A 17292-nucleotide genomic window follows, 5' to 3' on the forward strand; every position below is an offset into this window, starting at 1 on the left:
TATACTTTGCTGTAGCAGATTTTATGTAACAAATGGTATGTCACTATAATAAATTCTTTTTATTAAAATCTGTGGCTGTACTTGGTCTGGATGTGCATTAGGCGGTCAACGAGTGATCCGTCACACGAGGACTACAAACTCCGGACACACTGCATTTCCCAGAATCCTCTGGTGTCATGTGGGCGACAAGCGAAAGCAATTGAACAGCGGCTAGTTGGGCTTTACTTGATTACATTTTCATTTTATCGAGCGACAATCGGAAATGATTAAGTAGTGAAACACATCTGTCTTCACGGGACTTTTTCCTCATTTGAATCAGGATCGCAACTTGGCCGAGCAAGTTGTCGTCAAGCGGGAATCTACTGAAATAAGGTAACTGTTAGATTTCATATTAGCTCGCTGGGCTAACTATCCCTGTTAGCTTGACGTTAATACAAAACACGAAGAGGCGGAGAATAAACAATCGCTGGTTCGTCAGGTAACTACATATTTCGCCCTGCCGATCTGAGCTAATGCGTGTTTGTAATGTTATTGTATTTTTTTTTTTTTAACAGCGTGATTTTTAGGTCGTCACGATCGCTGTGTCCAACACTTCGGGGTTGTTTTGGCACGACTTGTTTGCTGTATAAAAAAAATTAAATTAAAAAAACTAAAATGTCGATTGTTGTACTGTGCTCCTGTTATTCCAGCGGAGACGTCCACTGAGCGCCAGGCTGAGGAAGATGGTGAACAATGATGGTTTTTGAGCTGCCGACACACTGAGTTCTCTGAGAGTGGACATCTAATGAAAAATTACTGCAACGTAACAGATTGTAAGAGTCTCGTTTTGTCCCCGGTTCAGTGCTGAAGTCAGACAGGCCTGGAGGAGACGAGCTTTCACCCACCAGCAGTCACACCACAGCATCTGTCTGTCGGTGCACTTTGTTTGCTGTTTCATCGACAGCCTCCTCCTGAACGCTGCTCCAGGAAACAAAACGATCGAAAATTATCTTTAGAAATACAACTGAGCCAGCACAGAATCCCAGCCCGAACTAATAAATTATCAATTTTCGTAGGAAAAAAATAAAAAACGAAATTATTGAATTATAATTGCAAGCTTATAGTTTCATAATTTCTGTCCCAATTTGATGAAAATTCCAAATTTGCTATTTTGTATACATTCCGACTAATACAGTAAAGGCTTTAATAAAGATGATTAGTCCAGGATAGGGTTTTTTCACTTTTAAAAACAGGGTAGTATTGTGTGATGGATATTTTTGAGCTTTTAACATGTTATAGATTTGCACATAATTGTACTGCATTCTCACACCAAAAAAATAAAAATGTCAATCTTTATGAAGTCACCAGTTATTCTCAAAGGCCTTTGGTTTAATGAAAGAAGAGAGCATACTTTATTCATCCCCTGGAGAAATGATTCCTCTGCGTTTCACCCATCCTATGCACGGTTAAGCGTAACTTCTCTCAGTATGAGCAGCAGGCTGCCACAGTGTGGAGCCTGGGAGCTGTGGAGGTGCAGAATGTTGGTCAGAGAGGCACAGTGGTGCCCTGATGGCAGTAGGATTCATTTCTGCAAGCCTGTGATCCTCAGGCCCCTTCTCTAACCTCCGTCAGCACTGCCCAGTTAGAGCTTAGTTTTATTTATGGCAACAGACGGTACTTAACTGCATAGTTTACTAGTCCAGTAATATTGACGGGTGCTACTTGTTCTTTCTGTGTGGCATGCTCATTGGAAACGAGCTGATACATCTGACACAACAGATTGGGCAAAGGCTGGATTGTGGCACAATTGAGAATTTACTTTGCGTGTTTGACTGTAATGTCGGAATGTAATTCACTTTAAGAGAGTAGAAAAATGCAACTGCAAGTATTGTATTGCTATAATTATCTTGCTGTTGTGATTACTCATAGCAGTTTGTTAACATTCCTTATTGGAAAAGTAAAGTCACAAATAAGCATACTATAATCATTACATACTAATACATACATACTAATGTACTTTCTCTTAGCTATGGACACATGACCTTGTTGGTTTCAATTAGAGATTCTCAAACTAGTATGCAACTACGGCAAGTCAATAATAATACATTTAAAAAAGATATAAATACAAATTATTTGAAAATATTAAAAAAATCAAAAAAGGTACAAAACCTAGAATGAAAAAAAAAATAATACAACACATGAGGCCTGTAGCTAAAAAGGGCAATACTGCTACTGTGTGTTCAGGCCACCTATAATGTACTGTAGTATTGCCCATTATGCTCCAATTACACTCAAATTAATTTGCAATTCCACTGTGCAGGCCTTGTGAATTCAGAGTTATGCTTGGTCTTTGAAACACGCTAATGCTACTACCATGCATACCATACATGATACACTATAGGCAACAGTAACCCCCACCCCCCATCAAACAAAAAAAAAAAACATTCCCTTTCACCAGGCAAAAAGCGACAGTGGAAGTGGTGCTTTCCAGCTTATATCTTTTGGGGTTTGATTATAGTTAGAGAGACAAGAATAGGACAATAAAACAAAGCAGTTGGCAGCATAGTAATCCACTCAATTGCTGGAAGAGAGGAGAACAAATCACAAACTTCAGATCCACAGCCCACTATTGCTATAGAAAGGTACAGAGAGAAGAAAGCACCAACTACAGGAGAGAAACAAGGTCATTGGTTTGAAATGGGACAACCAAGGCAATGGACCAGGGGACTAAACTGCGCTTCAGTCTTTAGAAAACTTGTAACAAACCAGTCGAATCAAAAATGAACAAATAGAACCTCTTTAAACTGAAATAAGAGGATTTATAAATATGGAAAAATTTGCCTTTGCACCCCAGAGTATGTACTTTGAACAAGGTTAAAGGTTTCCGGTGTTTGATAGGAAATTCAGTAGATAAATATTCACCCTGTATTTGCTCGCTCTCCAGTGCCTGGCTATATTTGTGATTGAATCTTCCAATTGTCCAGCTTGATGGAATTGTATCTTCAAAACTACAGAGTTGTACACAGTGTTATCGTAATGCTTCCATCTTATTTTCATTTTATTTCAGCTGGCATGGAAGACAAGGCTAATGGCTCTGTTGAAACCAAAAGGTAGGTCCTTCACCTCTAGCATGACATGTTTTTGTTGTTTTATATATTAATTTGTCAAATAGCTAACAGAGATGAGTACATGTTCACATTACAATAGACTGATTATTTTCTAACCTGCAGCCCAGTGGAAAATGGTCAGTTGCCAGACCCTTCCAACTGGGGGGTTGTAGACGTTGTCAACTACTTCAAAGCTACAGGGTTCGAGGAGCAAGCCACTGCTTTCCAGGATCAGGTTAATTACCGTCAGAATTTGTTTTGTCAAATCGAAATGGACTAGATCTCCAACTAATCGTTTCTCTCTCTCTCCGCCCGACAGGAAATTGATGGAAAGTCCCTGCTCCTGATGACGCGTAACGATGTCCTGACAGGGCTGTCCATAAAGCTCGGGCCTGCGCTAAAGATCTACGAGTATCACGTGAAGCCACTACAAACCCAACACCTCAAGAGCAATGCCTCGTAGCACCGCAGGTCAGCCCAAACACCCGCCTCAGTGACAATCATGTGTCAGGAGAACCGCTGCCAGATCAGCTGGCACTTTGCAAAGACTCCTCGGCCCACAGTGGCATCTTAAACAGGATTTTGAGTGCTGTATGTTTTTATAAGCATGGACTCCAAAAATGGATTGCACATGGTGTCCACCGTTTACTGTTTCACTGTTTCATCCATTCTCATTGTTGCTGCTTGAGTTATGTCGTTCTTTTTTTTTGTTTGTTTTCTTGTGTTTTAATTTAAAGGGGATCAATTGGGGGAGAATACAGGTATGATTTATCTGCGTGTGTGTTGTACATGGGTGTGTTCACAAAGTGAATTAAATTACAATGTGTGACGGCAAATCGCTGCTAAAACAATGATGGCAATTGAGATCTAAACACATGGATGTAAGGGAGTTCTGTGTGCAACTCAGAGAGCTGCAGAGATAGCAAATCATTTTGCAGTCCAGAATCTAGAGTTTTCCCTGAATTGAATAACTTGAAGTTTCCATGGTAATTTTTTCGAGAGATTTGAAGAAGAGTTTAATGCAAACAGGGAACAGCCAATCATAGGAGACAGGACTATGAACCAATACTGGTATCGGTTGTGATACCACATGGCATACCCATATTGTAAAAGAACTGCGATACGAGTATTACATGTCGTCATTTGTCAGCAGAAGGTAAAAGACATTTATTAAGTCCTCATAACAGTCGGCGCCTCCCTGGACGGGACTTTAACCTATCATATGTCAGGGTACAATAACGACTGGCTCCGCCCACTTACTGCCAAAATGAAAAAATACTCATGCCAGCAGGTGAAAGTGCCAGTGGGTTTGTGCTCCTTTATATTTTGCTTATGCTTGAAGCAGCATTTTCTCCTCAAAGGCCACAATATCGCTCATGCAAGCAGGGATATTCAATCTACGAAAGCTGTGGAAGTTCTCATATTAAAATGTGTGTGCACGGCTGATTGACTTGCGAGCGCTGCTCCCTTGCGTCCACGCACATTGATTTTGTCACGGATTTGCCGTCATTATGATGGTTCCAAACAGTGTCTGTATATAAGATGATATAAAGTTGAAAACTGTGTATGGTCGGTTGTCCCTGAATGCTTTGATACACAGAGTATAATTGTCAAGCTTTTAATTTTGCCCTCACATAGTTTAATATTCAAACTGCACATCTGAGTCCACAAGTCTTGGCATGTAAGAATAAAGCTTTTTTTTTTTTTTTTTCCTTCCTTCCTTCCTTTTCCCAGACACACACATACCTACCTGTGGTGCTTTTAACATTGCAACACAGACATCTGTACTGAAGTGTGTATGACTAATGTATATGTGCAACATAACACTGGAGTTTGAATATTTGACCCCAAGATTTGCAATAAATGGTGCTCTTTTCTTCACCAAAGAACAATGTCAGAACTGAATGTGGGTTTATTTTATTTCTTTTTATTTAGGGCCATATTCACCCTTCACAGTCAACAGCAAATTATACCTTTGCCAGGTCCTGGGTTGTATAGCTTCATTGAAGTTATACAGGATGTCAGGTTCTCACTTAAAAGAACATTTACATTGACGGTCCGATTTCAGCAGCACTGGTTTCTGATTGTTGTGCAGCTTCACAGTCGGGCTCGCTGTTTCCTGCGTACAGTCCCCGCAATGTTCCCCGAGGGGTTATCGAGGGGAAGAAGTACCTTTTGAGAGGCAAAGTAAGGCGTTAGAAGATGTTAGAAACCATGTCTATTCCTCCTTAAACAAATTTTAAAGTTAGTTGCAAATGTGAGAACTTACTTCATCTTTGTTGCTGAGACCCATTTTGGTCATGTCAATGGTGAAGTAATGATGGTTGGGCATAACAATCTCTATTTCTTCCATCTAAAAGAAAAAAACACTTTTTCAACACTTATGGTGAAACTTTGAAGCGGGGTTGCCTTTGTACCACAATTTTCAACCTTGATGTGATTTATTTTCACAACAATGCACAGAAGTCCTCTCGTTTGTAGTATTTCCTTTTTGAAAACATTTAATTATCTACCCACACAAAGTGCTTGTAGGAAGAAAAAAAACAAGTTTTAATATTCAATGAGACACTTGACTTCTCTCGATTTGTGTAAATGGGTTTTAGTTTGAAATGAATGCAAGAAACAAGCAATTACTGGCTGCACAGTTTAATTCATTATAATAAGCTCCCGCTTCCATCTGTGCAGGATCAAGTTGAAAATAGGATCGTAGAGAAGGTGTCCGTTTTATACCCGTCATGCTTTTTATTGTATTAATTATATGATTAAAGGAACGCAACAAATTATTTTGAAGTGACAATACTTGTCGACAATCACACTTTTGGCCTTTATATTCCTATCCTGTTACCACTTTCAGCATTGCAGGCCTTCTCACAACCGCAAGTCCTAGATTGTATATATCAGAACATTTTAAAACTGCCATGTTGAAACTGATGATGTAGAAAATTAAGGTTATTTTACAAAGAGCCAGAAGCAATCATTCCAATTCTCTTTTTAAATTTCTTCAGCCATGACATCATTTTACTACACCATGTTGTTCTGCGATGGTTACGTTTGTGTTGTCATATCTTGGGTGTCCCTGCTGACGAGGGTCACGAAAAAAATAGAAGTCAATAAGTGACTCTTTTTCTGAGATCAGGAGCAGTATATTGATTTCATGGTGACGATATCTCACCTCAGGAATTCTGTCCAGGGCCAAGACCTGGGATTCATAGAGGGTCTTCTGGACAGAGGGTGAATACTCCCCGCGATCATAAGGCCCAGCAAACCTCTCAATGATCGTCTCCTTCACAGTCTTCCTGTGACATGATTATTCGGCATTATTGCTTTAGCATCAAGTCTTGTATATTGTGAATGCAGACTTCTGTCAAACTGGTATTTGATGGATATTTACCAGGCAGCATCAAAGTTGACATCCTGAGTGTTGTATAGCCACCGAGAGTAGACAGAGGTGCAGAAACATCTGTCCTTGGTTGCTTGCAAAGTAGTGAAACGGTCTTGGAGGAAGCCTTCAAAACCAGACTGGGTGGTTTTTAGCACCTTCATGTCCTTCAGTCCACTGTGGACTACAGGGGTGCCTGTGTAGGACACAGAGTTAGTGATTGGAAAATATATCTGAAAACCCATTTAAACATGTGCATAAAAATGATGAGATGTAGTAGTTTGTGGTTTAGTGCAGATTGTTGTTTTTTTTTGGAGATTACACATGTTTACACTGCAGAACAAGTGAAGGCCACAACAGATCAGCCACGATGACAGTCATCGATATCGATTCCACAGAAGCAAATTAACTATGACAGTGTCTTTTAAAAGAAAATTGACTTTGTGTGCGTGTGTGTGAGAGAGAGAGAGAGATCACCATTGAGATTTTGTTCAACGTCACAGAAGCGACAAGCCTCTGGACCGAAGATAAATGCATGAGCATGCTCGACTCCATTCTGAGAAAAAAAAAAGTGAGACATTTTCTTCATCAGTATCTAATGAAATTAAGGAGCACTTCAATTCCATCCAAACCATTGATCCAGGAGCCAAACATGAATTGTACCTTCTCCAGTCTTTTCCATGGAGCTTCCTCCATGTAAACCTTGGCCTTCAGCACATGGTTGAAAGACGTCAGGAAATGATTACAAATATTCAAGGAAAACTCTTCAATGTTCTTCACCTGTAGGTGTTAAAAAGAGACAAGCTTTAAATTCAAATGGCTCAGTTTTCAACTAATTGAAGAATCAATAAGACAAATAAGACTCAGATAAAGCCAAGACAAACAAACGAACAATAAAAAAAAAACTCTTGTGAATTGGAAATCAACAACTTAAACTTGTACACCAGTCTAGACATTGTCCCCAAAACACAAAATCCATTTGTGTTTTAGTCTCCATTATTATATATTGTGATATGGAATCTCACATTTTTATAAGCGCTTATATTTTGTCAAAATGGGCTCAGTTTGGCAGTTCAATCCCCCACCTCGTTGTGTCCTTGTGTTGACGTGTCCTTGGGCAAGATGCTGAATCCCAAGCAGTTCCCAGCACTGTGGTGACGACCTTGCACTGCAGGCCTTCACCACTGATATTGTGTGGGTGTGAATGGGTGAATGTGACGGTATCGTGTGGAGCGCCTTGAGACAACTTGTATACGCAAGTGTATCTACGTAAAGTCCATTTTCAGTGTACAGTGAAACCCCCATTCCTACCTTTTGTTAGAACGTCAAGTTATTTGTTGGCCAAATTTGCTACCTGAACAAATAATGGCTCCTGGTGCATTTATGAGCAAATACGAAATGGGACTTTTACGTCTTTCACCGGTGTAATATGCATCTGAAGGTGATCGAACTGGGAGGTTTCAGCGATTGCCCAGATTAAATTTGTTTTCGCTCTATATGGAAGCTGTTTTAGTGACACAATTAATCTCACTTTTGGCACAAGTAAGTTGTTATTTTGTTTATCTTCATACTGGTATTAGTTGCTGTAGATGAGGACAAGTGGCTCACCAGCCTATCACAGAGAGGCAGGCAACTCAACGCAATCACATTGACTCCTAAGAGCAATTTGCATTCACCAATGATTGTGTTGTTTTACACTCACTGACATACAGCTGTACATAATACTGACAGTTTGAGCTACAGGTCCAACCAGTTTTCTGTTGAAATAACTGCAGTCTTGGGTTTGTTATTCCTGAAAAGCACATTGAAACCAAGTTCTATACTATAGGTTTGAAAAAGCCCCAAAATATAACCTGCTGCATTTCTGACTGGTATATCATAATGTCACAACTATACAACAATTTTTGTTGCGTAATTAGCATCTTGCTGCATTTTATGAATGAAAGAAAAATGTCTTGGAAATAGCACAGTGCTCCCACTTCATTTAACCTCAAGCAATTAGAGAAGTGACAGTCTCTTTAATTGCTATTAAAATGAGGGCTTGTGTATGAAGTAGTGCTGATTGGGGAAGTGACAATGGAATGAACTTGGAGCTGTGCTCTTGACGGAGATTACAAGCTGCAGCACATCACCGTGTTCCTGAGGGAGCAATCGCAGACTCACCCCCTTGAGCTTGGCCAGAGCGTGGACTGTGTTCTTGATGGTGTCGGTGGGGATGATGTCCGAGTTGTCTCCAGCCAGATAGTCCTTGCGTGTCTTGAGCGTGAGCTCCACATCAGCCTTCAGCTCGATGATGGAGTGGCGACTCCCCTGCCTCCGGATTACCAGCACCTTCACTGCATTCTTGCCGTAGCCTGTTCGCACAAACTCCACATTCTGCGTGGACAAATGCCAAGTTATCAACACCATCCAAGTCAGCATTCACTTAGAAATATTTGTTTACCATTGATTATATATTCAACATTTGGTAGTTGTTCAGTGCTATTTTTGTACTATTTGTTGTGATGAATGCAATTATTGAAACAAATGCATTGTTCTGGGTTGTGACATTGTTTGACTTGGAGATGATTGAACTTGATAACACTTGTGGTACCTCACTAAACATGAAATAGCAATAGAATCGGAGCAAATATACTTTTTTTCCCTTGAAAAGACTGCAATTTTCAAACTGTTAGATTTTGTCATTTTCATCATGCAAAACAAAATCAGGATTTCTAATACTGCTTTTTTTTTTATTTCTGTTCATATTTGATGCAGGACGTCTCTTTTTTTATTTAGAATGCTACCAAATGATGAAAAAGATTTGAATCAAACTCCATCATAGAAATACGGTGAGTTGAAAACTTGAGATTATGCTTATAATTTTGCAACATGTTGAATAGTTGAAGCAGATCAATACAATTCTGTTATAAATAGTGCTAAATAGTTTTCACTGTCGAAATGTTTCTCTTTCAGTAAAGCAATACCATAAATGTGCATAAAACTGACATTTGGTGTCTCATTGAATATTAAATGTTGAACTTAATTTGTATTGAAAAGAAAATATCTGTTTTGCAGCATGCAAGTTGAAAAGTAGTTCACAGTGCTGACTCCTGTAGGTTATTGTTTGACCTCACGGTTGCTGACCCCATGACAATTTGACAGATTCATGCTCTGAAACGTTTAGGGGAGTCACATTATCTGAAAAAGTCATCATGTTGTTTATGAGTGTGTGTGTGCACGTTTGGTCACTGGGATACACAAATTAAATTCGGAGAAACGAAACAGTTACCTGAGCCGAAGCGGTTGTCATGATGCCTTCTTCTTTACTTGCTGACAGTTAGATGACCTCGGTCTCTCACCCCGTCTCTGGCAGAAGGTGCATCTTCCAGTGTTCCAGCATTTTGTGGAGAGGGAGGTGCTGCCTTTGCACTTCGACTTGTGGGAGTTACCTTAAAAGACGTTCAACCTGTTGTGCTCCAACCATAACTGTAAAATGTGGAGATGGTTGGATTTTCTATTCCTTCAGGCTAGTCTTTCCATCTGACCTCGTTGAACTTAACACTACTGCATAATTGAATCGGTGTCAAACTAATAGCTTTAAATATCAATGTTTTGGATGAAAAACATATAATCTGCCTGCAGACCTTTAAAAAACCTGAAGTATACCAGGCTACTTCCCAATCCATAAATTCTTTTTACGAGAAGATTTATTAAAAAAGAAATGCATCATTTCACCTTTTGTGTTTTTTTTTTAACACCATCACTACAACACTGGGGGTTTTTTTTGTTTGTTTTTATTCCACTTTCAATTGCATGTCTAAAATCAATTGTGACCAAAGTCTACTATTAAGTAACACATTATCTGAGCACAGTTTCGCAGCACTTGTACCTGTGGTCTTCAATATGGTTTTGTTTCAGTTCACTTCAGTATTAAGAATAGCTGTGATTTTGTTTTTCGCTTGATTTTACATCTTTTGGGGCTTTTTTGAATAGTAAATCAAACTAAAGACATTGCCAAATGTACAAGTTCCATTTGACGAAATAATGCTGTGGTCCAAAAAAATTATCCATCCATCCATCCATCCATGAGCAGCAACCAATCCCACCAGAGATGTAGGTGAGAGATGTAACAAGCACATCACAGTAAACACAGTAAAATGTTATACATTCTTAATAGCAATTTCCATGAGGGGCTCAGACTTTAAAAAGCGTTTCTCAAAATGTTTTCAAAATTAAATATGTGCAAACACGACTTTGTTTTCCTCTTTTGTTATATGTGATGAACTCTGGTATGTGATCAAGTCAACAGGATTGGTAAACTGGGACTGAACCATCTTTGCTTTAAACCAAAGTAACCACAGGCCTTTGTTGGTTTATTATACCCCCCCCCCCCACAGTAAAGCTCTTGAGAAAAAGAATTAATCCCTGGAGGGGATTAATCCCCTGTTGTAAGAGCAAAAACTGTTCTGACACCGAAAGGCTCTCAGTCACAGAATATTGTTTGCCCAACATGCCGAACAGGACAAGGGACAAGAAAAAGGGAAAAAAGAAAAATGTTGATTTCCTAATTCAGTGCAATAGCATGGACATGATATTTCTATTGTATCATGCTTAATTTTATACTTCGTTTCTCTAAATATCTTTGATTTAATTCGTCAATGATCAGATTAACTAAAAAACACTTTCATTTCACAGCCGTTTCATAGTTCTATGGTACATTCTCTCTCGCGCACATGTACGCACGCGCACATCAGCATATAATTAAAGTCTTCTTTAAGTGTTTCATACTGTCTCTTAATGAACCCTTTATCTTAATGTGGTTGAACTTTTGTAATGTTGGGGCCAGTTTTTTTCTATTGATGCCGATATCCTTCCTCTGATGAAGAGATATGGAGCTATGAACGAGCTTCACATGATACATTTGTCAACAACAGAGTATATTCTTGGAACTTTCATGTTTTTCATGTTATGGAGATAAAGTTATGAGCTATCCAGAAAAAGAAAGAAGTATGCTAAAAGAAATAAAAAATACATATTAATTAATACATTTTAGAAAGTATAGGCAGTTTCTAAAAACACATTAGCTCGATGATATATGGTCTTCACCAAAAAAAAGCATTCTAATGGATGTAAATATCGTGATTTCCATAAACCCACACAGTTTTGTCAGCGCTTCCATCTCATGTGACCATGTCTTTTGACTTCCTGTTTTCTATCTACAAGCAACTGTCATCTGTCAAAGCCACTCAGTCATAACACACTCAGTTTCACAGCGGATTAGTCCTTTTTATTTTCCACTGTGTTGACTGCAGCTGCAGGGGTCACTCGACATGGCTGCAGACTGCAGTGTATATTTCCAGATTATTGTCATGCTTTTCTGCTGCACAGGGAGCAGTAGTGACATTTCCTGCAGGAATGAGGCTGGTGAGCCAGTGGATTGGTGAGTTTATCGCATACATTTTCATTATCGATGACAACGCAAAGCATGTTGTTTACCTAACCGGATTTGACTAAATCTGAGGCTTTAGTTCTTGAAATGCATCTAATCTTGCTGCACAGAAATAGACAGTTTGTTTTCTTTTGTGTTGTTATTTTACACAAAAACAAATGTATGACAATTCTCCCCAGGTTTATCATCTACAAACTGCCAAAGGACAGGATTGGTGACACCGGGAGCGGGGTAGATTACATGTACCTGGACTCGTCAGTAGAGAAATGGCAGATGAGTATATTCATGATTAACAGCAGTCAAGGAGCCATAGGGAACACGCTGAGCCAGCTTTATAATGGAGAAGTCTACAAGGTGATTCTATGTTCCTCTTCTTTAAGTATATTTTAAACTCAACTTCCTGAGTGAGACCCTTGTCTCTATAATGTGGTTGAACTGTGGTGACGCTTGTGCCAATTTGCTGAAAAGATGGTGATTTTTTCCACCTATGAGGAACTGAAGCTGGACATGAACAAATTTACATGATTATTCACTAATAGTCTGTTCTTGCACCATTTATATTTTTCACAATACGGAGGAAAAATTATGAGGTGTCCAGAATGTAGCGAATAGACAAACTATGATAAGACTAGCCAAGAAAACTAGGGAACTTGGGGAATCATGTTCAATTATGACAGTTTTGTTGAGATGAAGATCGAATGTGAAACAACAAACATTGTTCACTGTATCATGAATACTTAGGATGGGTTGAGCAGTTAAAATAACTTCCAATAAGTTATGCAGGTGTACGTCCCATTAATGTCATAGTGTGTTCACCAGCATGACAAGCTGTTTCACCATTTTTCACCACCAATGTCAATAAATGCACTGGGCAGAGATGGAACTTATGCCTGTTATTTTGTATTCACAGGTCCATGCATGCAAAATATCAGAACATTTTGATGTATATATATTCAGGTTTTTCAGATAATATATGATTTTAAAAAATTGACTTCTAGTCTAACAGCTCGGTTTATGCACTCTACAATGATGGACCACCAGTCCTGAAATACATCCAAGGATATGGACACACAAAAGGTAATCATTGAAAGAAAAAAAGACAGTTTTTATTCACTCATTTGAATCATTACCTGTACAATAATTTTGTATTGTGGACGTTTCAGGAATGTATTACTTCTATCTCACTGAAGATAAAGCTGTGCAAAATAACAACTTACATTTTTTAATAGTTTCAATAGTAATTTTGTTTCTGGTAGGTAAGCATATCTTATGTCGAACATTAAGATAAAGAAATGTAGCTTTCCACATTTTACAGTCAATGCCTTCGAGAATACAATGCTGATAACCAAAAAGCTGTGGATGCTGTGTGAATGCAACAGGATGCAGTGGTTTGTAAATCACATAAACCCAAATGTTTTTACCAGGAGAATATATGGACATATTAGAAGTTTAAAGTGAGTGAAAGTACAGAGGCAACAAATAAGGTGGAAAAGAAGTTGGCACCGATTAAAAACACATGGAGGAGCGTTTGACAACAGGTCAGTATCATTTCAGAGCAGCTTACCATCTCAGATGTTGAAAACGAGGCAAATGTTCACTAATCTGCCAAAAGTTGTCGAAAGATTGTGGATCAATTTCAGAACAATTTTGCCTGCACAGAAAAAAATCTGTGCGTTTGTTGGCCAGATTAATCAAAATCGGAGGTTATTTATAGAAACCAAATAAAGAGGAGAATGGAAAATCCAACACATTGACAATGGGGGGTTGAAATAGTATATATGGTTATTCCAATCTAGACAACATCTTTTCCAGGGAAGACTTCAGCAAGACATTGCTTCATAATAAACCTCATACAGTATCCATTAAACCAACAAGTGTCCAGGTGCAGTCCAGACCTTACACCAACAGACAACAACTGACCCATCATGGAACCAAAAATCTACACTGTAAACCCGAACAAGCTCACAGAACTGAACTATTCAAAATGTTTTGAGTTCTGTGAGCTTGTTCGGGTTTATAGTGTAGTAATGAAGGCCTTTAATCCTTCAGTAGACATGATTGGGACAATATTCCTCTCCTAACACTTCTGCAGTTGGTCTCCCTCCTGTCAGTTGTTAAAAGAAGAGGGGACGTTATACATTGGTAAACATTGGACTGACGCAACATTGTGGTGCCATTAAATGCAAAACAACTTGATATTTTCCATGACAATGTATTGTGTATTTCAGTTTTTAAAAAAAATCCCTGCTATGTTGTTTAGACTCTACTGGGAATATAGTATAGCTTCAGCAAATCTATATTCCATTTTCATTCAACAATGCATCCCAACTTTTTGGAGATTTTCAAATTGGCATAGTTTGATGTTGACTATGAACATTTTGTCTCTTTTTCTGGAAAAATTATTTGAGCATCTCACTGTAAACATATCATTTTTAAGGATAACACTTAGGGATGATAGTTTAACCTGGACCTGCAGCTTGTTCTGAATATGCGGTGCACTGCCATTAATGCAGTATAATGTGGCTATCTTAGGAACAATTAAGCCACTATAGTGGCTTTTTATGTAACTGGAAAAATATTTCTGACTTGTAGTAGACTATTGCAGGAACCGCAATGTTGCAAAATACAAACTGGTCGATAGGATTTTGGCGTCAGGGGGAGGAAACGGGCAAAGAGCATCCGCCTGATAACTGCTGTGAACTATGAGTTGGCCTGACACAAACCTGGTGGCAATATTTGCAGATGCACACACGCATGGTCTGCATGCAAGTGTGCATCTATATGTGTGCTTTCATTTATACAGATGTGTTTCTTTGAATCCTGCAGGGGTGCTGCTCTTTGACCACTCTCAAGGTTTCTGGCTTTCACACAGCATTCCTCATTTCCCCTCATTCCCTGAAAAGGGCTACTTTTACCCCTCCTCTGGCAAAGTCAATGGTCAGACTGCGTTCTGTGTGACCCATCCGTATGAAAACTTCATTCTTATAGGTGAGTGAACACTCATGAAGCAAAATGGCTCAAATTACTCCAGCTGTGTACTGCATATGCACCACAACATTTAAAATAATAAAACAAAAATGTAAAAAAACATAGTAACTTGAGCTTATCCAAGACCATCAGTGGCTTTCACATATGCAGAGTGACAAGCGTGAGTACACCCAAAGAAAATTCTTGGGGTTCTTTTAACATAATTTCTAACAATAAAAGAAATATATTTGCAGTATCTGAATACCGTATATTAAATGACAATATCATCACAATTGTAAACATACCACTGCAGGTTAAGTGGCAGGAATGGATATGTGAACCCTTTGGAATTGTTTTCAACAATATTTCAATATGAAATGTGATCTGATCTATATGTGAGTTGCAAGTACTGACAATCATGAAATGCTGGACCTAATGCAAAAACAATAGTCATGCTATTAGTAATATTTGATGTCTTCATTTATTGTATGTATTAAAACATGCTTAGTGCTGGTGGGAAATGTAACTTTGAGACTAATGACTCCATAAATAAACTAAATGACTGAGGTTTGTCTATATTTATTCTCATTTACCCAAGGAAGAGACAATTGAATCAGGTCACCTGGACTTGGGCATAAGTCTGGAAAGATATTTTGCCTCTGATCCAAAGTGACTTCAGTAGTCCATGCTGTTCCTTTCATGCCTTTTCATCAGCCACTAGTGATGTGGTGACAAATACTACAAATTGGAAACCTTTTGTGGGCTGAGACTGACAGCTCAGGTTACCTTCAAATGTCGCCACCACAACTTTACAAAACCTCAAAGGACACCAACTATATCATAGGCTGAATGTTGAGGGATCACAGACACTGAATTACATGTTGATTTACACTTTGATTTGGTTCTGTGCATCAGAAAGACAATAATTACAATCATATTGAATGTTTAATATGAAAAAAAAAACCATACTGATATTTTGACATTACAATCGTTCCTGCAGTGTACCATGCAGTTGTGTCACATGGACTAAATGTTATTTATTTATTTTAAGCAAAGCAGTTGGCCTACCTTTACCCACGCTTCTACAACTGCTCCGTGCCCGCTGCTTTCTTGGCCGACCTGCCACCGTTGGCCCAGTTATGTGAAGGCTCCAAACCACAGCTGACCTCAGATAAGCGAATGGAGCAGCTCTTTTCCATCCAGGGGGAGAAGTTGGTCAGCTTTGTGAAATCAGAAATCTTTGTGGATGGTAAAGTATTTTTCATTCAAAACAGCACAATAGTGTTCAGCACTCACACTTAGAGACCTGGGGTCACTGATGGAGTCTCTGTGTGGGGTTTGAATGTTATGACTGTGCCCAAGTGGCTTCTCTCTATCACCACCCTACTAAGGAACCTGATATTTGGGATAGAAAAATCAGATGTGTTCCACAGCAGCTCATGTGATCTGCAGAAACTTACAGCAGTGACCCATGAGACGTGACATTCAAGCAGCATAATTATAGTCGTCTTAAAAATTGTCTCTACTATAAACTTGTCAAAATAGCAACAACAACAAAAAAAAAAAACAAATCAGAAAACACTTAAATCTTCTTTTGCAGTGTTTCTTCATCTAGTCCTTTCATCTCCACTTCTCTCAATCAGACATCTACACAGGCTGGGTGGCTCAGGCTCTGGATGCCGACCTCCTCGTGGAGTCCTGGCAGAGACAAGGTCACGAGCTGCCCTCCAACTGCTCTCTGCCCAACCACACCATGAACATCAAGAGGATTCAACTTTCTAAATCAGTCCTGTTCCAGTCCTACCACGATCACTCAAAGTGGTGTGTTTCACAGGCTTATAAGGACCAGGTGACCTGCCTTGGGGATCTCAATCGTGTGCGGGCCCAACTGTGGCGTGGTGGAGGACTGATCTGTTCCTTCAATCCGTTGATTTACAAGGCCTTCAGGCAGGCTGTGGATTGGTACATTGGCTGCTAATGATGCAGAGTGGCTGAAAGAAATTCAGTCTCCGAGGCTTCTCTTTGTTTGAAAATATGCAGGCCTGCATGGAGATGTTTCATGTTTTGAAGTATGAGAAGCCATGAAGCCAAACAAAAAAAAGACTTGTAATTTGTTTCAATTAAACACGTTGTTGTTTCTTCTAACTGACATGCAATTATACATCTTATATATCGTTTTTTTTGAGGGGGGATTTGCATCTTTTACTTATTTATGCAAGGGATTTCCGTTAGTACTCATGCCCCCACCCCAACCTGCTGATAAGCCTGAGTTTGTGTGACTGTCTGCCTCGCTTTGGTGTTTGCTCACTGGTGCCCTGGCGGTCGGTCCTGCATGTACCCTGCCTTTGCTCCCTAAAAGTTCGGATTTGCTCCAAAAGCAATACATCAATTAATGAACAAACGAGAATTGTATTTTAAGAGCAAAAAGC

General features: G+C 39.1%; 2 protein-coding genes across 8 annotated transcripts; one reads left to right on the forward strand and one right to left on the reverse strand.

Moving 5' to 3' along the window:
- The first annotated feature begins 231 nt into the window (after window positions 1-231).
- samd13 (sterile alpha motif domain containing 13) lies at window positions 232-16897 on the forward strand. Of its 7 annotated transcripts, none has more exons than XR_013936841.1 (7): window positions 3411-3557; window positions 11836-11887; window positions 12076-12250; window positions 12895-12973; window positions 14723-14884; window positions 15920-16112; window positions 16507-16643. XR_013936841.1 is itself a non-coding variant. In XM_080505643.1 (7 exons), the coding sequence occupies exons 1-7, from the start codon at window positions 3539-3541 to the stop codon at window positions 16839-16841; spliced, it is 1020 nt and encodes a 339-aa protein (XP_080361769.1). In that variant the 5' UTR covers window positions 3411-3538; the 3' UTR covers window positions 16842-16897. The 7 variants fall into 7 exon arrangements, 4 of the variants coding, with proteins under 4 accessions (XP_080361772.1, XP_080361771.1, XP_080361769.1 ...); XR_013936842.1 differs by having other exon boundaries at window positions 15923-16112; XM_080505643.1 differs by having other exon boundaries at window positions 15915-16112; window positions 16507-16897.
- Window positions 5184-8874, reverse strand: uox (urate oxidase; the record flags this gene model as incomplete). The annotated part of the gene is made up of 7 exons (XM_080506554.1): window positions 5184-5258; window positions 5356-5439; window positions 6259-6382; window positions 6478-6661; window positions 6943-7021; window positions 7129-7245; window positions 8629-8874. The coding sequence occupies 7 exons, from the start codon at window positions 8872-8874 to the stop codon at window positions 5184-5186; spliced, it is 909 nt and encodes a 302-aa protein (XP_080362680.1).
- Window positions 16898-17292: the final 395 nt, after the last annotated feature.

Source organism: Blennius ocellaris (assembly GCF_963422515.1).
Source record: "Blennius ocellaris genome assembly, chromosome: 12".
Taxonomy (NCBI): domain Eukaryota; kingdom Metazoa; phylum Chordata; class Actinopteri; order Blenniiformes; family Blenniidae; genus Blennius; species Blennius ocellaris.

Bases quoted from the DNA above. Each gene is read 5' to 3' on its own strand.
- samd13 (XM_080505643.1), top strand. The intron at 11,888-12,075 runs GTGAGTTTATCG...AATTCTCCCCAG, and splicing joins GCTGGTGAGCCAGTGGATTG to GTTTATCATCTACAAACTGC. The intron at 16,113-16,506 runs GTAAAGTATTTT...TCTCTCAATCAG, and splicing joins ATCAGAAATCTTTGTGGATG to ACATCTACACAGGCTGGGTG.